This window comes from Anomaloglossus baeobatrachus, chromosome 4, assembly GCF_048569485.1.
Source record: "Anomaloglossus baeobatrachus isolate aAnoBae1 chromosome 4, aAnoBae1.hap1, whole genome shotgun sequence".
NCBI lineage: Eukaryota > Metazoa > Chordata > Amphibia > Anura > Aromobatidae > Anomaloglossus > Anomaloglossus baeobatrachus.
The window spans coordinates 320,457,384-320,483,330 of NC_134356.1; the positions used below are offsets into that span (position 1 = coordinate 320,457,384).

At 43.8% G+C, this 25,947-nt stretch overlaps 1 protein-coding gene across 2 annotated transcripts in view; it reads left to right on the top strand.

The window, feature by feature from the left end:
- Positions 1 to 25,947, top strand: part of ZNF277 (zinc finger protein 277) — a 153,591-nt gene that overhangs the window by 33,040 nt on the left and 94,604 nt on the right. For both annotated transcript variants that reach the window (XM_075345009.1, XM_075345010.1), the window contains exons 2-4: positions 4,964 to 5,165; positions 6,991 to 7,079; positions 17,902 to 17,984. In XM_075345009.1, coding sequence (XP_075201124.1) covers positions 4,964 to 5,165; positions 6,991 to 7,079; positions 17,902 to 17,984 — 374 coding nt within the window. The remainder of the gene's footprint in view (positions 1 to 4,963; positions 5,166 to 6,990; positions 7,080 to 17,901; positions 17,985 to 25,947) is intronic.

Below are 25,947 nucleotides of genomic sequence, written 5' to 3' on the forward strand. Positions count from 1 at the left end.
AGCATTTTCTTACAGTCTATTCACTTGTTCAAGATAATTTTGTTGTTGTCTCAACTAGTCTCATTTCCTTTCCACACCAGTACGATACTTCGGTCCTTTTAAGAACATGCGGTTCCGCGTCCTCTCTTCCTCTTAAAGGAACTTGTTTGCCAACATCGCTGGTACTTAGCTTCTCTACTTCTGATGCCTTGGAACTCTTGTTTGTGGCACTCTCTTCTAACATTTTCTGTTCCAGCCTCGCCCATTACTTCTCTAAATTATAAAGTCTGGGCTGTATGGCTAGGCGTCCGGCCAAGGACCCATAACCAGTTGATCACTCTGTCCTTCCATCCGTTTTACTTATTCTTTACTCAGAATCATGTTATGCACTGCCTTGGTCTCCACTAATTTGAGGGACACCCACGTAATGTAACTCTACTCACTAGTTAGACCATACGTCTGCTTTTACTGCATGGTGGGCTGCATCTCACCTCCTGACAGGAAACTGTGTCTATCCCTTCACTTTAGCCTCTCTCACTCTGTGCTAGTCCAAAACATTAACCCTAAAGGGTACTTTACACTCTGCGATCTCGCCAGCGAGATCGCAAGCGATCGTACCCGCCCCCGTTGGTTGTGCGACATGGGCAAATCATTGCCCGTGGCGCACAACCTCGCTTACACCCGTCAACTACTTACAACCTACCCTGCGACGTCGTTCTGGCCGGCGAACCGCCTCCTTTCTAAGGGGGCGGTTCGTTCGGCGTCACAACGACGTCACACGGCAGGCATCCAATAGAAGCGGAGGGGCGGAGATGAGCGGGACGTAACATCCCGCCCACCTCCTTCCTTCCGCATTGCCGGTAGACGCAGGTAAGGAAATGTTCGTCGCTCCTGCGGTGTCACACGTAACGATGTGTGGTGCCGCAGGAACGACGAACAACATCGCTAATGAGCAAAAAACGATTTTTGGTTTCAGGACGACCTATCCGCAGCAAACGATTTTGACTGCTTTTGCGATCGTTTAAGGTCACTCGTACTTGTCACACACTGCGATATCGTCAATGACGCTCGATATGCGTCACAAACACCGTGACCCCGATGATAATTCACTAACGATATCACAGCGTGTAAAGCCCCCTTAACTCTTCCAAAATACAATCTGTCACTAATTACGCAAGTCATAATGCACATTAGATATCAGAACAGTACTCGGGTCTTCAAGGGGTAGCGTGGGCAGTATGTCCATTTCCTTAAAATTCCCCCTTCTTAAATGATAGCTACCAAACCGTTCGCTACAGTCACATAAAGTTAACCAATGGAGTTTTTTTTCTTTTCCTAAAGCAACACAGACCTGGTCATACTTGGTTAGGAGCCACGAACAGCAACTATCCAAGTCTCTCTTTTTTTTTTTTTTTCTCTTCTAACCCAGCACCATTCCTTTTGGATTGATATGACTTCTTTTAGCAAGGGCCCTCAAGCCAATACAACACAGCACAGCCCATTCTTTTAAAGGTAGCCCTTTACGTCAAAGGCACAGTTCATTGTCCCCCATCAGTCCTTAGGACTGGGACACAGTACTTTTATCTCATGCCTGTCCACGAGACAGGCACACAGTCCATTGTGCAATGTCCATCCTGGATTGTGCTTCGTCTTTAGTGGAGTAAGTACAACCCTCTCGCGGCTTCATCGTCTCTCAATCCAGCCGTTGAATACGCATCAAAACTAGTTGGGGGTAAACAACTTCAGCCATTCTTGAGTATTACTGCATGGAGTCCCGGATACATGTGCGTACTAGTTCCATTGGCTAGTGGCCTTCAAGAATTTGGAACTGTCCCGATGATTAGGTGCAACGAGCACAATGTGACCTCTCCAGCTTCCAACTCCATTGACAAACCCGGCCCACTAGGTCACCGACGAACTGCTGGACCATTTTTTTTTATCCTCCTCAAGTCTTGGGAAGCCTGGAGATGACCGCTTTCCCTCCACATACTTTGACATGCGAGTGGAGACCATTCGTCCTGGACCACATAGCGGGGGGGAGGGCGCTGTATAAAGATCCTGAGAGCATGGTGTGGTTACTGTGGAGACACGGAGCTCAGTGGGTGCTCTCGTCCACTGAATCGGCCGCCTTTATAAAGACAGCATGGCCCAGGGCTCATCCCAACTGAACGCACGACCTCCGTAACCGTGGGCGGAACACTACTCAGACAACACAGGGTGAGGGAATCACAATATTAAGACTTTATTGGATCCCCAAACAATTAACGGCACATAGCACATAACCAGCAAAACACACAAATGTAACAGGCAACAGAGTCTCACCCTTCCGCTGGCTCACCAGGGATTAGAATGTCCGTGCCTCAGAGCTTCCAGGGTCACTTACTCCAATCCAGCAGCACCCCGCTTTCGGCGGGCATCCACCGAGAAAGGAATAGCGCCAGATTTAGGAAGTTGTGTGAGGTCTGCAAAGTCTGTAGCCAGGTGACCAAATTGTCCCAACCTGGGTTTCTTCCTAAAGTAGTCCCTGGTATGATGATATAATCCTGGCAGCCGGAGTCGAAATTCCTAGACTGTGGTTATGGTCTCCAACCGGAATTGGAGTCCCTAGGTTGAAGGCATGTAGCCAAGTGTTCCTCTAGTCGGAGCCAAAGTCCCTAGACTGAGTCCACAAGGTATCCTGGTTCTGATACTCTTGTCAGCTCCTAAGAGCTTAGACTGGATCATGCACATCCATCAACCACTGGTGACTTAAAGAAATCCCTTTTATAGCCATAACCTTCCCTTAGGATAAACTGTGCCCTTATCGGATTGGTTGTACAAGGTTGCTTCTCTTATTGGATGAATTTCAAGCTGCATGGATAATGTTCATTTAAATGATGTGGACAGAAAGACTGAGGATATCTACATGAAGTCTGCAAGTCACAGACTAGACAATGGCTACTAAGGTAATTTACATTAGATTAGCAATACACAACTACATTACAATGATTGCTCCAAAGGGTCTGGTCCCAAACAATAGTTTACTAAACATGAGTTAAAACACAGAAGAACAATACGTCTGGCTAATGTAAGAAATTTTAACCCACGACACACATTGAAAAAGTCTGTGTCGTCACAGTAACCACCCACACAATTAATACCAGAGTGTGCCGCAGCCTCTGTCCCAATCCAGAAACTAAAGTCATCAGTGACATCCATTCCAGCTGCTGGACTTATTCCTGCTGCTCTACTGAGGATGCGTCGGTTGTAGAAATGGGCAAACCTGCAGATGTTTCGGTTTGGCTCACCATTCGGACTAAACAAAATAAAAAAAAAAAAAAGTCAGTTTCGGGAGTGGACTTGCCGTGAACTTGAGTGAGAAGCCCATATAAATCTATGGTGTTCTGAACTTAAGTGCTAAAAAACGGTGGTAGTAAGCGGTGGGGTGCTACAAAAGGAAGCAAAATGGGGGTGAAAGCAGGACAATTATACTTGCTGACTTTCCACATGGCTGTCACACTGTAGCCGGGTCCTCTCATTAAACCTTATGAATGTTCACTGCTTCCCCACGCTCTGTGACAGTGTCTGTGATTGATTGCAGTCAGATTGCGCCCCCATCCTCTCTGCCGACATCTGTGATTGGTTGCCCTCACACTAGCTGTCTGGGTACCCGAACTGGTCTGTAAAAGTAAATATATAATTTTTAAAAACAGCATGGATTCCCCCCATGAATTTTGATACCCAGCCAAGATAAAGCATATAGCTGGGAGCTGGTATTCTCAGTCTGGGGATGCCCATGGTAATTGGGCCCTTCCCAGCCCCTTTCACCCTTCTCACTAAAGATGGAAATAAATTGTTTGACATACTGATTTTTTTTGTTTAAACTTTTACAACTAAGGTTGCAGGTTCAAATCTTCATGGTTTTAACGTACTTTAATATGCTGACCTAATACCTAGATATTTAAATTATTGTATGCCTTCGATATATTCTTTTATATAGTAAAAGAACCAATTTAATGCCAGTTCATTGTTAGCCCAGAAAACTTTCCAATACAGTCTGTCAAAGATAAAGAAGGCTCTCTGTCCACGCGCAAAAGCAAGGCATCATTAAATAAAATGCCACTTTACTTTCCATGCTTCCATATCTAAAGCCCTATATTTTAGATGCTGTAATCATGGCTGATGCAAGAATCTAAATGGCTATGGCAAATATGACTCTTGGCCACCTGCAACCATTCATTGTGCTCTTTACTCATGAAAAGCGACCAGAGAGACTGCCATTGGCCCTGATTCTAGCTTTGGGACCAGAATATAGTTCTTTTAGCCAGGATATGAATTCCCTCCCAACCCCATATTTCACAGTGAGCTCCACATGTAACAAATTTGAGGTTGGGAGACCCCCGGTCAGTCCGTGTATTGTGATCCATTTACAGACATGAAATACAGCCATCTAAAGAGTGTCTTAGGAGACGGCTAATTTTTGTAGACGGTGATTTTTCATTCTGTGTTATTATTTAATTGCACACAAACCATTTAGATGCATTCCCATTTAGATGCATTCTATCTGATTTTTTTCTAACTAAAATTTAATGAACCCAACTAATGATATGCCATTTTTAATTCTACTTCCTCATTCTATAAAGCAGCATCCGAACCATTTGCAACTAATAATCAGCAATATAATGAAGAAAGATTCCCAGACCTGTGATTGTATGTGCTTCAAATTCATTTTCAAGCATAGATCTGTGGAAGAAGTTTGTAGCTGCGGAGGAGGAATGTTATTTTCTGCAATACATATACCAGATTCTGCCTGTCCAGAAATTTCCTGTCCTGCTAAGTCTGTTAGTGTTGGGAGTTTCATCTTCCTCAACTGTATATGTTATTACTATAAAGTCCTTATTACAGAAAAGGTGTAAATATTGGTAAAAAACAATATATACTTATTATAAATTTTCCATTCCATTTGGTGAGTATGATGAGCATGTTGTCTGGACTTCTCTTTTAGATATGAAGGACTGCATCTTGGAAACTCTCCTATTGCCAGAAAGTCCCAGTGATGACTCCGACCAAGTGGAACATGGTTCACTGTCTTGTATGTTTTGTGAACAGTCTTACGAAGAGGAAGAGAAGGATGGACTTCTAAAACACATGATAATTGAGCATAAGCTGGTCATTGCTGATGTCAAGCTAATAGCAAATTTCAGGAGGTAAGTTATTTATATATCTGCAGGAAATCTGTACGTGTTACACCACAAGGGGTTAAAGTTTACATATGGTGCCTGTTCCGCTGTACTATTTTTGCCATTGCATGCAATTATAAAATCTGTTTTGCAGATGTATCTTTACAGTGAATGTCTACCTTTGTACACTCTATTATACCATACCGACTAGAATTTCTCCTTTGGCAATCAAGTTTTTCTTTTTTATCCATCATACCGTAGTACACAGTGCCTAAAGCTTGTTGTTGTAGAAGAGGTCACAGGCCGTTCCTCAGACCAACCTCCTTCCTTTAAGCAAGTACCCTTTTTTTCCAAAAATAAGCTCCCTGCTCGCCAAAATAAGCCCTAGCTTGATTTTTAGGGATCTTTGGAGTAGACTTTAAATATAACACTTACTCCAAAAATGAGCCTTAGTCAGAGTCTGTTGCGCTAGGTTCCTGCCACTTCCTCCCACCAAAAGAAAAAGACTGATTGCACATCGTATCTTTCTAATTTGAACAGGTGCAAACTGAATATTAAACGTAGTAACAATAAGGAGACAGTTGCACACTACAGTGCTATAATATGTGGAACAATAAATGTGGGAATATAGACATGCATTACTGCTATGAAAAAACATGTAAAAATTCAGATACTTAGCACACTAAATTGGCCAGATTTTATGAGTAGCCGAGCTGGAATCGTCGTGGCACCTTGTGTGGATTATGTTGGATTTGGGTTTTTGGGGGTTAGTAAAGGGGGAAGGACGGTGGTTTTTTTGTACTTTATTTCAAATAAAGGATTTTTTCTGTGTTTTTGTCTATTTCTTTTCACTTACAGTTTAGTAATGGGGGTTCTCATAGACGCCTTCCATTACTAATCTAGGGCTTAGTGGCAGCTGTGAGCTGTTATTAACACCTTATAAACCTGATTACCTGTCTTCCCGATTGCCCTAGTGTGATTACAAAGTGCCAGGACTGTTGCATCCAATGGATGCAGCAATTCCGGGCGACTTAAGGCTGCTATTTTTAGGCTGGGGGGCCCAATAAGCAAAGGTCTCCCCAGCCTAAGAATACCAGCCCCCAGCTGTTGGCCTTATCATGGCTGGTTATCAAAATTATACCACACTTTTTTTTAACTATTTATTTAAATAAAAAAAAAAAAAAAGCGACATGCTGTTCTTCTTATTTTGTTACACAGCCAAGATAATCACATGGCTGGGGGCTGCAGGCTGTAGCCATATGCTTTATCTGTGCTGGGTATCATAATATGGAGGGACCCTACGCCAATTTTTTTTTTAATAATTTATTTCTATATCATTTCTTGATTTTTCCTTTTGTATTTTTTTTCTATTTCCCAAATTTCCGTATCATTACCCGGAATTCCTTGAGAATTCCAGGCCCGGGTCCGGCACTCGGGTACGTTTGAGACAGCGCAGATCTGAACTTTACAGTTCGGGTCCGCCCATCACTATCTATCACATAAAATTTTAAGTTTGTGGATGTAATGTGAATAATGTAGAAAAGTTCAGGGGGTATGAATACTTTTTCAAGGCACTGGATAGGGGCTAGGTCCCATACAACACTCTATAGCCCATTTTAAGTGCATTTTTAGGGTGACAGAATCCTTTTAAACATTTTGATTTCTTCCAAAACATTGCTGCACCTATCCACAGGTTTTATGTGGTATTGCAACTCAGCTGTATTCAGTGAATTGCAGCTAAGCTACAGTACCAGACAATACACATTTATAGATGTGGCACCATTTCTGGACCAGTCATTTTTACATGTGCTTATTATGTGCTTAAAATTTTATTTCTTTTTTTTATTTCTAGGTACGTTATATATTGGAAGAAAAGATTTACAGAGCAAGCCATCACAGATTTTTGTTCAGTAATAAGAACCAATTCTCAAGCACCAGAAGGTTGGTACAGTTGTAATGGAGAGCACTGCTCAGATATTCTACTAATTTTAAGCATAGTTTAAGTTCCAATTTCATACTCATCTCAACATGTGGAGCTTGTGCTAATTCACAGCAGCCAAACTAAACAGCCAGCGCTGCGTTGTAAAGCAAGTTGAGGGAACTGCGCTACCAACAATCATAGCTACAACTTAGTCAGGATGGAGTTGTGTCTCAGATTTACCTAGACTTTACAGATTATTATATCAGACTTGTGGAAGTTCGAAAACGCTGGGTTCGGATGGACTTTAGTTAAGAGTTTGGATCGAAACCCGGACTTGATCCGAGCTTGACCCTGGTCCACGAACCCCATACGTCAAAGAAACCTGAACTTTTGTGCTGTAAAATGGTTGCAAAATGGTCATAGTAAAGGCTTGTGGGCTACAAAAGGAAGAAAAATGGGGGCAGTTGCCCTGCAACCATGGGGATAGAGACTAAATAAAAAAAAAATTACATGGACTCCTGCCTAATTTATAACCAGTGCAGGTAAAACAGACACTTGAGCTGCAGCCCTCAGCTGTCTGCTTTACAGTGGATAGTTATCAAAACTAGAGGGGATCACATATTGTTTTTTTGTTGTTTTTTTTAAACTATTTAAATAAATAATTACAAAAAAAACTGCATGGGCTCTGCTCTGTTTTTGATTTCCAGTAAAGGTAAAGCAGACAGCTGGGGGCTGGTATTATCAGGGTATGAAGGCCCCTGGTTATTTGGCCTTTCCAAGCCTAAAAATAGCAGCTTGCAGCTTCCCCAGAAGTGGCGCATCCATTAGCTGGCCCAAATCTGACGCTTTACCCAGCTCTTCTCGATTGCCCTCGTGCGGTGGCAATTGGGGTAATACTTGTGGAATTGATATCAGCTCTGAATTGACAGCTAACCTTAAGTCCAGGGGTTAGTAGTGGATAGGCAACATAAAATCCATTCCCCTCTCTGCCACTCCGCAGCCCCCTCTCTCTGGAGCGCTCTGGAATGCCCGTTCCATCTGTAATAAACTGCACTTCATTCACGACCTCTTTATCTCTAGCAATCTATCCTTTCTGGCCCTCACCGAAACATGGCTGACACCATCCAACACTGCCTCCCCTGCTGCGCTGTGCTACGGCGGCCTCCACTTCACCCACACCCCTCGCCCTGGCAATAGACAGGGTGGAGGAGTGGGCCTCCTCCTTTCTAACAACTGCAGCTTCACCCCAATGCCACCTCTACCCTCCCTTGTCCTGCCTTCCTTTGAAGTGCACTCTGTCCGCATCTACTCTCCCTCCAACCTCCAAGTGGCCGTCATATACAGACCCCCGGGCCCAACCACTGCCTTTATCGACCAGTTCTCCGCCTGGCTTCTACACTTTCTCTCTGCTGACATCCCCACTATCATCATGGGTGACTTCAACATCCCCACTGACACCCGCCAGTCAGCGGCCTCCAAACTCCTCTCCCTCGCCTCATCTTTTGGTCTAACTCAGTTGTCCGCCTCTGCCACCCACAAAGATGGCCACACACTAGACCTTATCTTCACCCGTCTCTGCTCTCTATCTAACCTCACTACCTCCCCTCTCCCCTTATCTGACCACCATCTGCTGACCTTTTCAGCCCTGTCCTCCTCACCTGCCCCCCCTGTCCAGCACATATCACACCCCCGCAGAAACCTTGCACACATCAACATACACACCCTTTCTGACTCTATCCTACCGCTGTCCTCCATATCTTCACTCCACGACACAAACAGTGCCACCATTTTCTACAACGCCACTCTCACATCAGCTATTGATTCAGTCGCTCCTCTTGTGAACGGCAGAGCAAGACGAATCAATAGACAACCCTGGCACAACAGCCTCACTAAAAAACTACGGCAAGTGTCTAGAGCCGCAGAGCGGCGCTGGAAGAAAACGCACTCCCAGGAAGACTTCACCACATTCAAAAATGCAATTCACACATTTCGCTTGGCCCTTACCTCGGCTAAACAGAATTACTTCAAAAACCTCATATCCTCTTTAACACACAACCCCAAACAGCTATTTAACACTTTTACCTCCCTCCTTCGCCCACCGCTGCCCCCTCCAACCTCCCTCATCTCCGCAGAAGAATTTGCCACATATTTCAAAGAAAAGATCGACCAAACCAGACAAGTCTTTTCTGCTGAACCACCACAACCCCTTTATATAACAGACCACTGCCCCTCCCCCATAAACTTCCTCCCCACTATCACCGAAGGAGAGCTTGCACATCTTCTCTCAAAAGCGCACCTCACTACATGCGCACTTGACCCCATCCCATCCCACCTCCTCCCCAACCTCACCACTATCCTTATTCCCGCCTTATCCCATCTCTTCAACCTATCTCTAACAACTGGTACCTTCCCTTCTGCCTTTAAGCATGCAACAGTCACACCTATCCTAAAGAAACCTTCCCTCGACCCAACCTCTACTACCAGCTATCGACCCATATCGCTACTCCCACTTGCCTCAAAACTCCTGGAACAGCATGTCCATGCTGAACTTTCCTCCCACCTCTCCTCTAACTCTCTCTTTGACAACCTACAGTCCGGCTTCCGTCCACATCATTCCACTGAAACTGCCCTGACTAAAATCACAAATGACTTACTTACCGCCAAAGCTAACAACCACTTCTCTGTACTCCTACTTCTAGACCTATCCTCAGCCTTTGACACTGTTGACCACTCCCTGCTACTACAGATCCTCTCTTCCCTTGGTGTCAGAGACCTCGCTCTCTCTTGGATCTCTTCATACCTCTCCAACCGCACTTTTAGTGTCTCCCATTCCCACACAACCTCTTCATCCCGTTCTCTCTCTGTTGGTGTCCCTCAAGGCTCTGTCCTGGGACCCTTACTTTTTTCTATCTATACATTTGGCCTGGGACAACTCATAAAGTCCCATGGCTTCCAGTACCACCTATATGCTGATGACACTCAGATCTACCTCTCTGGTCCAGATGTCACATCTCTGCTGTCCAGAATCCCAGAGTGCCTATCTGCTATATCTTCCTTCTTTTCCTCTCGCTTCCTAAAGCTCAATATGGCCAAAACTGAACTGATCATCTTTCCTCCATCTCCCCTGCACTCTCCACCTGATCTATCCATTACAATTAATAACATCACGCTCTCCCCAGCACCCAAAGTTCGGTGCCTCGGAGTGACCTTTGACTCTGCCCTGTCCTTCATACCGCACATCCAATCCCTCACCACCTCCTGCCGTTTTCAACTCAAAAATATCTCCAGAATCCGCCCTTTTCTCAATCCCCAATCTACAAAAATTCTAGTGCACGCCCTCATAATCTCCCGCATCGACTACTGCAACATCCTCCTCTGTGGTCTCCCTGCTAACACACTCGCCCCTCTCCAGTCCATCCTTAACTCTGCTGCCCGACTGATCCACCTCTCTCCTCAATACCACCCCGCTTCTCCTCTCTGCAAGTCCCTCCACTGGCTCCCAATCTTCCACCGTATCCAATTCAAATTACTAACACTGACCTACAAAGCTATCCATAATCTGTCTCCTCCATATATCTCTGAACTAATCTCTCGCTACACTCCAAAACGTAACCTCCGGTCCTCCCAAGATCTCCTTCTATCCTCCTCTCTCATTCGCTCCTCATGCAACCGACTCCAAGACTTCTCCCGAGCATCCCCAGTCTCCTGGAACTCACTGCCTCAACACGTCAGACTATCTACTACACTCGCAAGCTTCAAACGGAACCTAAAGACTCATCTGTTCAGAAATGCCTATAACCTTCAATGACCTCACTGCTTCACCACCGTGCGGAGCTGCCGCCCCACCACCGTGCGGAGCTGCCGCCCCACCACCGTGCGGAGCTGCCGCCCCACCACCGTGCGGAGCTGCCGCCCCACCACCGTGCGGAGCTGCCGCCCCACCACCGTGCGGAGCTGCCGCCCCACCACCGTGCGGAGCTGCCGCCCCACCACCGTGCGGAGCTGCCGCCCCACCACCGTGCGGAGCTGCCGCCCCACCACCGTGCGGAGCTGCCGCCCCACCACCGTGCGGAGCTGCCGCCCCACCTACACCCCACCTACTGTCTCCTCCCCAAAATCCTTTAGGATGTAAGCCCGCAAGGGCAGGGCCCTCTTCCCCCTGTGCTAGTCTGTCTATTGTAACGTGTACATGTATTCTGTATGTAACCCCCTCATGTACAGCACCATGGAATCAATGGTGCTCTATAAATAAACAATAATAATAATAATAATAGGCGTCAATCAGATATCCCCATTACTAGCCTGGCAAGTATAGAGTTAAAAAAGACAGACACAGGGGGAAAAAAGACGTTCATTTGAATAAATACTCCCCCACAGGCTCTTGTTCATCAGTTTATTACTTCAAAATAAATCCTGGAAGTTGACGTACCGTATTTTTCGGACTATAAGGCGCACCGGATTATAAGGCGCATTAGCAATGAGAGCCTGCTAAGACGCCTAGATTCATATATAAGGCGCACCGGATTATAAGCCGCAGCCCATTTGGTTCATGACAGCTGCGAAAAGGCCGGGATGCAATCCGGAGTTCAGGTGACAGCACCGGAGATCAGCCCGGGATATCTGCAGCTGTCATGAACTGAACCGCAGTCGCCGGGGATTCAATCACTCGGCACTCACGGTACAGTCTAGGCTGCACGCCGGAGCTCAGGTGAGAGCTCCGGAGTGCACTGCAGGTACCTGAATAAAGGACTGGCATTTCTGGAGTTTCCTCCGGTAGCCAGTCCGACGCTGCTCTTATGTACAGCATTCTAACATGCTGTATATAAGAGTGCAGGCCACACTGTAGAACATAAAAAACACTTTACTCACCTAAATCGATCGCTCCGGTGTTGGTTGGCCAGATGGGCGGCGCTGTTCTCCGGGACTGGCGCCTCCTCTTTCGGCCATCTTGTTCTTCCTCTGTCTTCTGAAGCCTGTGTGCATGACGCGTCCACGTCATACACACTCACCGACACGGAGGTCCTGCACAGGCGCACTTTGATCTGCCGTGCTCAGGGCAGATCAAAGTACGGTATTGTAGTGCACCTGCGCAGGACCTCCGTGCCGGCGAGTGTGTATGACGTGGACGCGTCATGCACACAGGCTTCAGAAGACAGAGAAGGAGCAAGATGGCCGAAGGAGGAGACGCCGGTTCCAGAGAACAGCGCGGCCCATTTGATCAACCAGCACCGGAGCGACCGGTTTAGGTGAGTAAGCATGTCTCTTAACAGGAGGCATAATGCTCGCTCGTATTCATATACAAGGCGCACTGGACTATAAGGCGCACTTTCGATTTCTGAGAAAATCATAGGCTTTTATGTGGGCCTTATAGTCCGAAAAATACGGTAATCCAAGGAATAATGTACCATAACATTCATCGATTCCTCTGAAGCTTTGTTCTGAGAACTTTCTCAGATTGACACTCCACCAGTCATGGACGGTCAGCAGCAGACCTGGAATTTCTCACACTCATTCAGTCATCGTATGCATGTGATAATTGTTGATTGGCTTTATTAGCACACAAGCAGAACCCGAACACCAAACTCGAACACTGACTTTTTGTTAACAGTACGTGTTCAAGTCTGAGTCCCCAGACACCCAGTGTCTGGTACGAACCCCGAACTTTGCAGTTTGGGTTCGCTTATCCCTATTTCTTTTTATAATCATATCTGTGCCTAATGAAGCTTTGCTGTGGATTTGTGAATTTTCCATATAGCATTTTACACTTCATCTGCATTACCGCTCTAGGCTAGATAAATGAGTTAATAGTTACACTACAGCTCTTCAATTTTGAGAAGTGGCATACTCACCAGAAGTAAGACCAACTGCAACTGCAGTTTTAGCTTCCAGTGTGTATGGTGATGCAGAGCATACAGTCATATGAAAACGTTTGGGCACCCCTATTAATGTTAACCTTTTTTCTTTATAACAATTTGGGTTTTTGCAACAGCTATTTCAGTTTCATATATCTAATAACTGATGGACTGAGTAATATTTCTGGATTGAAATGAGGTTTATTGTACTAACAACAGAAAATATGCAATCCGCATTTAAACAAAATTTGACCCGTGCAAAAGTATGGGCACCTCAACATAAAAGTGACATTAATATTTTGTAGATCCTCCTTTTGCAAAAATAACAGCCTCTAGTCGCTTCCTGTAGCTTTTAATGAGTTCCTGGATCCTGGATGAAGGTATATTTGACCATTCCTGTTTACAAAACAATTCCAGTTCAATTAAGTTTGATGGTCGCCGAGCATGGACAGCCGCTTCAAATCATCCCACAGATGTTCACAATGATATTCATGTCTGGGGACTGGGATGGCCATTCCAGAACATTGTAATTGTTCCTCTGCATGAATGCCTGAGTAGATTTGGAGCGGTGTTTTGGATCATTGTCTTGCTGAAATATCCATCCCCTGCGTAACTTCAACTTCGTCACTGATTCTTGCACATTATTGTCAAGAATCTGCTGATATTGAGTTGAATCCATGCGACCCTCAACTTTAACAAGATTCCCGGTGCCGGCATTGGCCACACAGCCCCGAAGCATGATGGAACCTCCACCAAATTTTACTGTGGGTAGCAAGTGCTTTTCTTGGAATGCTGTGGTTTTTTGCCTCCATGCATAACGCCTTTTTGTATGACTAAACAACTCAATCTTTGTTTCATCAGTCCACAGGACCTTCTTCCAAAATGTAACTGGCTTGTCCAAATGTGCTTTTGCATACCTCAGGCGACTCTGTTTGTGGCATGCTTGCAGAAACGGCTTCTTTCGCATCACTCTCCCATACAGCTTCTCCTCGTGCAAAGTGCGCTGTATTGTTGACCGATGCACATTGACACCATCTGCAGCAAGATGATGCTGCAGGTCTTTGGAGGTGGTCTTTGGATTGTCCTTGACTGTTCTCAGCATTCTTCTTCTCTGCCTTTCTGATATTTTTCTTGGCCTGCCGCTTCTGGGCTTAACAAGAACTGTACCTGTGTTCTTCCATTTCCTTACTATGTTCCTCACAGTGGAAATGGACAGTTTAAATCTCTGAGACAACTTTTTGTATCCTTCCCCTGAACAACTATGTTGAATAATCTTTGTTTTCAGATCATTTGAGAGTTGTTTTGAGGAGCCCATGATGCCACTCTTCATAGGAGATTCAAATAGGAGAACAACTTGCAAGTGGCCACCTTAAAAACCTTTTCTCATGATTGGATACACCTGCCTATGAAGTTCAAAGCTCAATGAGGTTACAAAACCAATTTAGTGCTTTAGTAAGTCAGTAAAAAGTAGTTAGGAGTGTTCAAATCAAGAAATTGATTAGGGTGCCCATACTTTTGCACCGGTCAAATTTAGTTTAAATGCAGATTGCACCTTTTCTGTTAGTACAATAAGCCTCATTTCAATCCAGAAAAATGACTCAGTCCATCAGTTATTAGATATATGAAACTGAAATAGCTGTTGCAAAAACCCAAATTGTTATAAAGAAAAAAGGTTAATATTAATAGGGGTGCCCAAACTTTTTCATATGACTGTATAAAGAATACATATCGCCAGCCTAAGGCTGTTCTTTTTATTAAATAACAGTGGACAGTCCTAGACTGGTGATTTTTTTTTTTTAATATAACTGAATGTCATAAGTACTCCTAATGCCCCTCGAAATGGCCCAACTTTCTAATTAAGTTGGTCACGACCTTCCAGATTGCGGAATCCTAGCATTTAGACCAAAATCCCACAATCCTCCATGGCCGTTCTTGCAGTGAAAGAGTGAGAGATCTTACGATACCTCACTCTTTGCCTTAATCGCTCTGATGCCCCCCATACACATTAGACTAATTTAAGCCAAACCCATCTATAATGACAGGTTTGGCCGACCATTTAATGGGAATCTTTCACAAGGTTTTGGAACTTCATCTGAATTCAGCATAATGTAGGAAAAGAGACCCTGATTCCAACAGTGTGTCAGTATGTTTACTGGGTGCAGCAATCGTGACACAGTCAGAGTTGTTAGATATAACATGTAGCAGAGCTGAGAATACTATCCCTGCCCACACCCATGATTAGCAGCTTTCTGTATATATATTGTATATTGGCAGCAAACTGCTAATCATTTCTGAGGGCGGGGTTGGACCAGGAGGCATGGGGGTATGTAGTCCAGTGTCTCATCCCCAACTTTATGTTGTCCTCAGATAACACTGCAAAAACCTGCTGATAGAATTCCTCTTAATGTGTTAAGGAGCCCCAGACAATTGATTGCCACGAGAGTTAAAGGGGTATTCCCTTCTCCAAGATCCTATTGCAATATGTAGAAGGTATAGTAATAATGATAATATTAGCAAATACCCCCAATTAGAAATGTGGTATAGTTCTTCTGATTCACTATGTCGCTTACCTCATGTTCATGATCAGGGCATAGCAGAACCTTGGGTATCCATGGTTATGACCACAAGCAACTAACTAGCTAATTTTGGTTATATGCGTGGTCATAATCTTGGATACCTAAGGTCATGCAGTGCCCTACACCTGATGTAAGCAAATAGTGAATCAGAAGAACTATACGACATTTCTAATTGCAGGTATTTGCTAATATTATTATTATTACACCTACTACATATTGGGATAGGATCTTGGAGATGGGAATACCCCTTTAAGGGTCTAGCATTTCTGATTTCGGACTGCCAATCCTTTGGTTCTCTTTGAGACGAGACATTGGCAGCAGTTTTCTCATATAGTATTCAGGAGCACTCTGCAGAGTGAGTGCTCTTGTGAATAGGAGAAACAGCCAGGATGGCTGCTGGCTGAATGATCAATGGAAGCTTAACCACAAAAAGAGGAATTATCCCCCAAAAATTCACAGCAAAGAAGGGCAACATTGCTTACCTGCCCAGACCGCCGTTCCTGTATGGTGCACTTATATAGTGCTGGGCAGGCCGCCTAGTCTAATAGTATGGGCATCGTCAATAGGCTGTAAGCCAGACACTGTGCTCCTACATGTGTAAACGGCGCCCTATACAGGCCATTTGTGTGCAATTTTAATACCAAGCAATCACCCCCTCCATGGAGTGGCAGTGTGTGAGTGGTTTCTCCATTAATGTTTTGCACCTGTCGCCTCCATCTTTATTAAGGGGTTTTGCTGCATCCTGTTAGTGCATTTGTTCCTATTGAATGATCAGTGGAACCATCGTTAGTCCGACAGCCATCTAATGTGTATGGGAAGGTTTAATGATCTTTACCATTCAGTAACCTAAAGTATGTGGCAGCAGTAAGTATAAAGAGAAAGATTTCACTCTTTCAGTGTGAGGGTGGCCATGGAGGTTATTTAAGAGAAGGGGCGAGAAGGTGTGCAAAAAGAGGGATACACCTATATGACGTACAAAAATAGATCTTAATTAATTTGAAACACAAAAACACACATTTAAAATCCTTTAAAACAGGCCAATAGCCACAATAAACATAATTTGTCCCTATAGGAGGCAAATTAACACCTCCTTCCCAAAAGGCAAAATAAATATATAAAATCTATATAGGAGTGGTTTCCCAAGGCATATGATGTATACACAAATCAAATTAACCTGTTATACAATAAGGATTATATTATATGATATAGCACAATACAGACAATATGCTTATGCATTCAATTATGTATATATACAATCAGTATAACATTCCATACATATATATATATATATATATATATATATATATATATATATATATATGCCAAGTTTAATTCCTATAGATAATGACCCAGTAGATGTTAAATCCTAAATCAGTATCAAACACAAGGGAATAGTAACCACCCACAGCAATAGATTACCAGCCAGGCTGGATTTACCAGATAGAAAAAGCCATATGATAGGGAAGGCAGGGGATAAGCGGGCATGGAGGTTGGTGGCATTCTGTTCTGTATCCCATAACTTGGAAGTTCAGGCCTGAATTTGTGAGAAAAGTGGACCATATGGGGAGACATTAGGAGCACTTATGAGTGATTTTGAGACTAACTTACAATTAAAAATAACACTCTTTTATGGTAATTAAAAAAGGGCATCTATAGATCGGTCATAATTGTATATTGTCATTTCCAAGCATGTCTGTCACATGTGGGCCAACCATAAAAAATGTTATGTTTAGATTAAGCTCCAAATTTATGTACCTAGTGAACAAATCTTTTGGATTATGCCCACCATGAGGAATACTGTGTGTCAAATTATCATGTCTAAGAACTAGAACTCTGCATATGGTAGCGTTTCCATGGAGAAGGTGGGTGAGGATAGTTTGTTTACTATGCTTTCTGTAAACCCATCGTTGTGAACATAAGAGGGTCTCCAGCCTGTCCCCCCCCCCCCCCCACACACACACACATTTTCTCCCCACTGTCATTATTCACTGTATTGCTGATGACAACCTTTTTTGTGATTGAACTCTTTTAGTATTTAAACAACAACTTCTGGCAGGAAGATGGGGAGCAGGTAAACGTTTCAGAAGATGCCACTCTCATGTGGGATAAATGACAGGGTTTTGATTGTCTACATTTAGCAGGGATTCCTCTTGGGGATGTGGTCCCTGAGCTAATGTTGAGCTCTTCTATTTATTGAACTGATGATGCTCATGCATACTATAATCCTATTAAAGTTGGCTGGAGTGCCTCATCATTACTTTACAGCTCCTCCAAAATGTAGAGATCTGCAGACTATAAGCTGAATGGCCATGGAGCACATGGCCCCTCCAGCTCTCATTGCTCTCAAGCACTCTAGAAATGAGGAGGTAAATTATTTTGGCTGCTATTTAAAAATTCTATTTCCTTATCTGTAGACCAACAAGAAAACTACTTCCTATTGTGTGATGTTCTGCCAGAAGACCGAATTCTAAGGGAGGAACTCCAGCAGGAAAGATTGGTATGTAGTCTATATACGTAGCTGTTTTCTAGCCTGTTGATTGTATATGCTGCTTTTACACTCCTCATTCATCGTAGATTAAATGGGTGACCTTGAAAAAAAAAAATCAGCCAGAGTTTTAATGCAGATTGATTAAAACAAAATTGAGTACAAGATGTTTTCTACATTTATTCGACAATTTATATACTTGATCCTTCCTCAACAGCTGAGAGCTGCCTCCCCTTCAGTGATTACTAGACCATGCACCATACATCTAAGTCGTGGCTGATATTGCTACTCCTTATAACTTTGTGTTAAGCCCCCCATACACATTAGACTAATGTCAGCAGCCCCCTGTGCAATATTGACAAGTTCAGCCAACACGGTAAGGCTGGTTTCACACTACGTCTTTTTAACATCCGTTAAAAACGTTTTTTTTAACGGAAGTACGGATCCTGTGCAAATCCGTTTTCACTGCAATGCATTTTCAATGGACTCGCGTCCACCTGCGTTTGCATGCGTTTGCGTCCGTTAGACGCAGGATCCGTCCTTTTGCGTTATTTTGACATGTTTCAAAAACGCAACATGTAGCGTTTTTTTGCTTTGTCAAAATAACGCATCTCACAGGATCCTTCACATTGCGCCGCGAGCTGCAATGCATTTCAATGAGTGCTGGATCCTGCCTAGCAGAATGCGTTCAGTTGCGTTGTAACAGGATCCTGCTTTTGTACTGAGCATGCCCAGAAAGTACTGAGCATGCCCAGAACCAGTCTCCAGTGATCTGTCTATCTCTCTACTCCCTCCCTCACCCCCTCTGTCTCTATCTCTGTCTTTCCCCCTTCCTCTCCTCCCTCTCTCTCCCACCTGAGAGCTGCGGACACTCATAACCAAGGTAAATATCGCGTAACCACTTCTCTTAGTTACCCGATGTTTACGTTGGTTACGTGTGCAGGCAGCCCGGCTCCTAGCAGCTGCAGACACTCGTAACCAAGATAAATATCGGGTATTCAAGGCCGATGTTTACCTTGGTTACCAGCGTCTGCAGCTGTCAGAAGCCTCCTCCCAGTCTAGTTCCCCTCACTCCCGATCACATGACTCCAGTGCCCGCCCCTAAATATCCAGTGCAGGATCCTGCAAAATAACATATGCGTTTGCATACGTTATTTGCTGTAAAAGCAGGATCCGTACTTCCGCTAAAAAAACGTTTTCAGCGGATGTTAAAAAGACGTAGTGTGAAACTAGCCTAATGTGTATGGAGGCTCTGACCACCTGATTGTCGATTTAGCATGTGCTACTTTAGACTGCCGATCACTTTGTTCTCTTGGAAGATAAGCCGCCGACAGAGATGTCTCTTAGCAGCTTTCTCATAGAGAACACAGAAGCGCTCGGCCGTAGAAGTGCTTCTGGGTACGGGAGAGACAGCTGTGGCTGAACGATCATCAGAAGCAATGTTCGCCTGACAAACATGTAATGGTTATGGGGTCTTTATTCAAGTGAGTGAGACTAAACTGTGATGTCTTGCTGAGTCAGCACAAAGAGTATGGAATTGTGCCTGATTGATGGAAGTGCGGAGTATCAGACCTTTACTAATTTAATATTGATATATGAAGTATAGGCCTTCAGAGTTGTGGCCGAGCTTGCAAAAGTAACTTTAGTATGTAAGATTTCATACTGCAGTGTTTCTGAATATAAGCTCTAGCAAGTTACCTGGTTCAGATCAGCCATGTATGTTTTGATAATTTTGATTTACTTAGCCCAGTTTTCTTAATTAGGTAAATTTGATGCATCCAATAAAAAATATTTCTATTTCTCCCTCTTACAATTTTGAGCACTGTGTTAGACCTTAGGGCACTATAGGACCTTACAGCATATCGGTCAGGCAGTTTGCAGTAGTGCTATTCACATCCAGCTGCTCAGCTTTCACCTTGGAAACATTGGACTCTAGAGATGATTTTTACTTTCTGAAGCCTCATGAAATGCCCATAGGCTCATTAAATGGTGCATGTTGCACTCTATTTTTCAATTCATTCATTTGTTATTCATCTGTGAGGAATCTTTAGATAAAATAGATTTTAGATCAGAATTCAATTTTCTGACTATCAGGGGGAGGGTGTTCTTCTGAAAATTGACAGTTTGGGTTTAAGACATGGCTGCGCTGCATCGGTGCTGCAAGAAGAGGCAACTTTACCACTGCACCTTTGGAGGAGGACAGGGGGCCGAAAACGGGACAGATCCAGTGATATGGCCAATTTCACTTGCAAGCTCTATAGGACTGCGGTCCTCCTTGCCTAGGAGATTGGCCTCCTCTTAAGCTGGGTTTACACACTGCAACATCGCAAAGGACATCGCTGTAACGTCACCGGTTTTGTGACGTTATAGCGACCTCCCCAATTCTCTGAGTCGCTGGTGAGCTGTCAAACAGGCAGACCTGGCCAACGACGCAACAGCGATCCGGACCTGCAGAGCGACCTAGCTGGTTGTTGGGGACGTTGTAAAGCTGCTATTTGAAAGGGAAGTCGCTGTAAAGTCCCCTTTACACACTGAAACTTTCTAGCGATGCATGCTGCACAAAGGACCTAGGAATGGTCCTGAACGATTTGTAGCGATCACAACTTCACAGCAGGGGCCAGGTCGCTGATAGGTTTCACACACTGCAATGTCGCTGGGGAGGTCGCTGTAACGTCACAAAACCGGTGACGTTACAGCGATGTCGTTTGCGATGTTGCAGTGTGTAAAGCCACCTTTATAGAGTGCAGTGTGCTGGTAACCTAGGCATCAAGCAGTAAACGATAGAATTAAAAAATCCCTCCATGCTTGAAGATAGAGAGGAATTTCAATAACATGTAAAGTTGCTCTGCATGTCCAGACAATTTAAAACTACATTTGATAACGGTTTGAATAAGGTATCTACTTTATTCACTTAGCATTTTGTGATGACATCATGAAAAATACTATATTAAATTCACTGCTTAATTGAATATACAGTACTGTGCAGCAATGTTTTTCAGTGCCCCCTAAAACTATTGCAAAGTAAAAATGTAATAGCGTTAACACCATATTTCTCGGACTATAAGACAATCCCTAGCTTCAGACACACCCTAGGTTTATACAGCAGAAAGTAGCAAAAATATTTTTTTAAAACTTCCTTGGTGGTGTAAAGTGGAGGGCGTCATTAGCACTAATTTTAGTGTAATGGGGTAGAATAGGAAAGTAATACATTTATTGTTACTGTTTCTTTGTAATGTGTGTCTTGTTCACGCACAGTTCTGTTACATGCACATTTACACTTACATACACAGCTCTACTACAAGGGGCTGCTGATAAGTCTTTGGCTTTACCCAGAAAGAAACGAGATAGGATGATGAAACTTTACATTTATTCCACATACTCTCCACTGATGTCAACACACTTCTTACATTGGTATTCCAAGTTCTGTAAGCGTAGCAAAAAGAAGGATTTGGGTTGTGCCTCAAACCAGGCATCCGTAGCAGCCATGGCATCAGAAATGATCTGATTGACCAATTGAGCTACCTTCAATTGGTCAAAAAGTTCACTGTAATGCCCTGCCTTGATGGTGGAACCCTTTTGAAGGTAGTCCACTAGCAGCACACTCTCCTTATCCTAGAACACAGACGCCATCACCTTAGTGGCTGATTTTTGCATCCTGAACTTCTTTGGACAAGGCGAACCACTGTACCTCCACTTTTTTGACTGCTCCTTGTTTTCAGGGTCATACAAATAAATCTAGGTCTCATCCATAGTGATCAGTCGATCCAGAAAGTTCTAATCAGTTCGGAAACGCTGAGAAATGGACCAGGAGGTTTTCACTTGCATGCTTTTCTGATCTGTTGTCAAATATTTGGGGACCCACTTTGCAGATATCTTCCTCATGTTGATATGTTCATGGATAATGACACAAACACATTCACGGGAAATCCCCATCTTGTCTGCTATTGCTTTAGCTGAAATTCGTCGATTCTCCAGTATGAGGTTGTGCACAGCATCGATGATCTCAAGAACCACCACCATTCTCAGTTGTCCAAGACTTTCCTCATCATTAGTGCTGAAGTGGCACATTTCAAATTTGGCAACCCAGTTCTTAACTGTGGAATATGGAGGGCATTGATCCCCCAATGTCTGCGACATATCACCATGAATATCCTTCACAGACTTTCTTTGCAGTAACAAGAATTTTATCACTCCTCTGTTCTCAGTTGCTGTGAATATCGTATTAGACTCCGTCATTTTGTTTTTCCGCGTGCGTAGAACACTGTTGCCATAAACAACAAACACAAAATTTTGAAAACATATATTAGACATATAAGGCTTTCATGTAATGTAACATTCGTTACCATAGAAATAAAAAAAATCACAAAGCCAAAGACTTATCAGCACCCCCTCGTAAATGCGCATTTACACACATGCGTGCACACACTTGCTATATATTACCACATCTTGTAATTCCGGATCGGTATATGAACGGAGGCTGCAGGAGTTGAGCAGCTAAAGGACCTTTTAATTGATTAGCTGAAGGACCTTTCAAATCATGTCATTAGTCGCATACCCTGAAAGGTACTGTAATTACTCTTGTGAAAGGTCCATCAGCTGCTCAACTTCTGCAGTGACTAGCCTTTCAGATCCCAGTAAGGTACCTCTTCTGCTCTACATCGGTCACATAGATGAATGCACAGCAGGAGGAGAGAGCGTATCTCTGTGATCGGGAAGGAAGTGGTGTCAGCGTTCTCCTCAATCACAGGAAGCTGTCTCCAGTCTATAAGACCCAAACACTTTTTAGTAGGAATTTTTTTGTTTGTTAAAAAGGGTAGCCTTATAGTCTGAAAAATGCGGTAGTTTATTTTTATCAATTAATAAATTGCAAAGTTAACAAGCAAAAGAGAAATCTAGATACTAGCTGCAGCGCAACAAAAAAATTGTACAAGCCGTACTGACACCGGCAACTAAACAAGGTGCACAGATGTATTTAACTGATACCTAAGTGACATCACCTCTTGTACAAGAGATCCATCCAAGTATATATCATGGAGAAATTCGTGGGCAAGAAAACCACTACATCAACAGGCAAAGGAGGCAGAGTGCAAAAGCGGGGCCAAAATACACTCTTGCCATCAAAAATGCCTCTTGACTCTGACTCTGACTCTCCTCAGACCAGAGCTCAAGCTATAACGGAGTATTGATGCCAGTGGTGGATGGACGATTGGCAGCCTTTCAATCATCTATAGATGTTATTGTCGCTCAAGTAAATGCTCAGGGCTCGAGGCTCACAGACGCAGAACAGAGAATCTCTGATCTAGAAGAAACCTCAAGAGAGCTCAAGGAGAGAATAGAGGGCAGAAACAAAGTCATTGATGAGCTACTAAATAAACTCGACAATCTAGAAAACAGATCCCGACGCAATAACCTTCGACTGGTGGGCCTTCCTGAATCAATCCAACAATCTGAGCTTTTGAACGTCACGTCAGAATGGATGCCCAAGGACCTGAACCTGGAGACACAATCGGGCAAAATAGCAATAGAGAGAGCACACAGGGTGGGACCACCCAGGAGGGATGAAGATAACAGACCTCGACTAGTCATATTCAAAGTCCTGGATTTCCAAGACAAGACCAAGCTGCTGGCAGCAGTTAGGAAAAAAACGGACTTTGACATACGACAATAACCAGCTCCTTCTGCTCCAGGACTTCTCGGCAGCTCTGGTGGCAAAACGCAGAGCCTTTGGTCCTGCATGTAAAGCCCTGCTAGAAAAGAACATTCAATTTACTCATCAATATCCTGCCACTCTTTGGTTTACTGCAGAGGGGAAATCGTGGTCTTTTGATGATTCCCATTCCCTACAATCCAAAGATGGAGCCTCACAAGTAATCAACCCGGACGGTTAAATATGTGACGTCACAATCTTCTTGTTTTGAGTATTTACATGTTTTGGTTCGTTATTATTGTAATGCTTGCCTGTGGGGTTAAGAATTACAATGCCTTGAGTGGGTTTAGGTTACAGTCAAAAGGGATAAGGGGGCTCTGCGTGCGTACTTATAGGACATTTGTTAAAGGGATTGCCATACTCACTCGCTGAGATGGGTGGGGAATCCCAATCTGGATCTATATGATTATCAGTTCATTCCCTAGGCTGGGAATAGGATGATGGCAGATCCTGGGATTCCAAATGTGTCCACATTACAGTCGTTATACTGGTGTCCATGGAATGTCTATGGCTTGAATTCTCCGGTAAAAAAGGAAAAAAGTCTTAAATTATTTGCATCATTTAAACCTTCACATTATGTTCCTCCAGGAGACACATTGGATTAGAGGTAACCACCCGCTTCTTCGTAGCAAGAAATATGTCAAATGCGCTGAAGCGTCCTATACTAAGAAACAAAGAGGGGTAGCTATATTAATTAACAAACATATTAGCCATGAAGTAAACGATGTGATGGAGGACCCCATGGGAAGATTTCTTTTGGTTAAGCTTACCATAGAGGGTACCACTTACAGTCTGGTAAATGTACAGTGCCTACAAGTAGTATTCAACCCCTTGCAGATTTAGCAGGTTTGATAAGATGCAAATAAGTTAGAGCCTGCAAACTTCAAACAAGAGCAGGATTTATTAACAGATGCATAAATCTTACAAACCAACAAGTTATGTTGCTCAGTTAAATTTTAATAAATTTTCAACATAAAAGTGTGGGTCAATTATTATTCAACCCCTAGGTTTAATATTTTGTGGAATAACCCTTGTTTGCAATTACAGCTAATAATCGTCTTTTATAACACCTGATCAGGCCGGCACAGGTCTCTGGAGTTATCTTGGCCCACTCCTCCATGCAGATCTTCTCCAAGTTATCTAGGTTCTTTGGGTGTCTCATGTGGACTTTAATCTTGAGCTCCTTCCACAAGTTTTCAATTGGGTTAAGATCAGGAAACTGACTAGGCCACTGCAACACCTTGATTTTTTCCCTCTTGAACCAGGCCTTGGTTTTCTTGGCTGTGTGCTTTGGGTCGTTGTCTTGTTGGAAGATGAAATGACGACCCATCTTAAGATCCTTGATGGAGGAGCGGAGGTTCTTGGCCAAAATCTCCAGGTAGGCCGTGCTATCCATCTTCCCATGGATGCGGACCAGATGGCCAGGCCCCTTGGCTGCGAAACAGCCCCACAGCATGATGCTGCCACCACCATGCTTGACTGTAGGGATGGTATTCTTGGGGTCGTATGCAGTGCCATCCACTCTCCAAACGTCACGTGTGTGGTTGGCACCAAAGATCTCGATCTTGGTCTCATCAGACCAGAGAACCTTGAACCAGTCTGTCTCAGAGTCCTCCAAGTGATCATGAGCAAACTGTAGACGAGCCTTGACATGACGCTTTGAAAGTAAAGGTACCTTACGGGCTCGTCTGGAACGGAGACCATTGCGGTGGAGTACGTTACTTATGGTATTGACTGAAACCAATGTCCCAACTGCCATGAGATCTTCCCGGAGCTCCTTCCTTGTTGTCCTTGGGTTAGCCTTGACTCTTCGGACAAGCCTGGCCTCGGCACGGGTGGAAACTTTCAAAGGCTGTCCAGGCCGTGGAAAGCTAACAGTAGTTCCATAAGCCTTCCACTTCCGGATGATGCTCCCAACAGTGGAGACAGGTAGGCCCAACTCCTTGGAAAGGGTTTTGTACCCCTTGCCAGCCTTGTGACCCTCCACGATCTTGTCTCTGATGGCCTTGGAATGCTCCTTTGTCTTTCCCATGTTGACCAAGTATGAGTACTGTTCACAAGTTTGGGGAGGGTCTTAATTAGTCAGAAAAGGCTGGAAAAAGAGATAATTAATCCAAACATGTGAAGCTCATTGTTCTTTGTGCCTGAAATACTTCTTAATACTTTAGGGGAACCAAACAGAATTCTTGTGGTTTGAGGGGTTGAATAATAAATGACCCTCTGAATAAACTTTTCACAATTTAAAAAAAAAAATAAAAAAAGAAATAA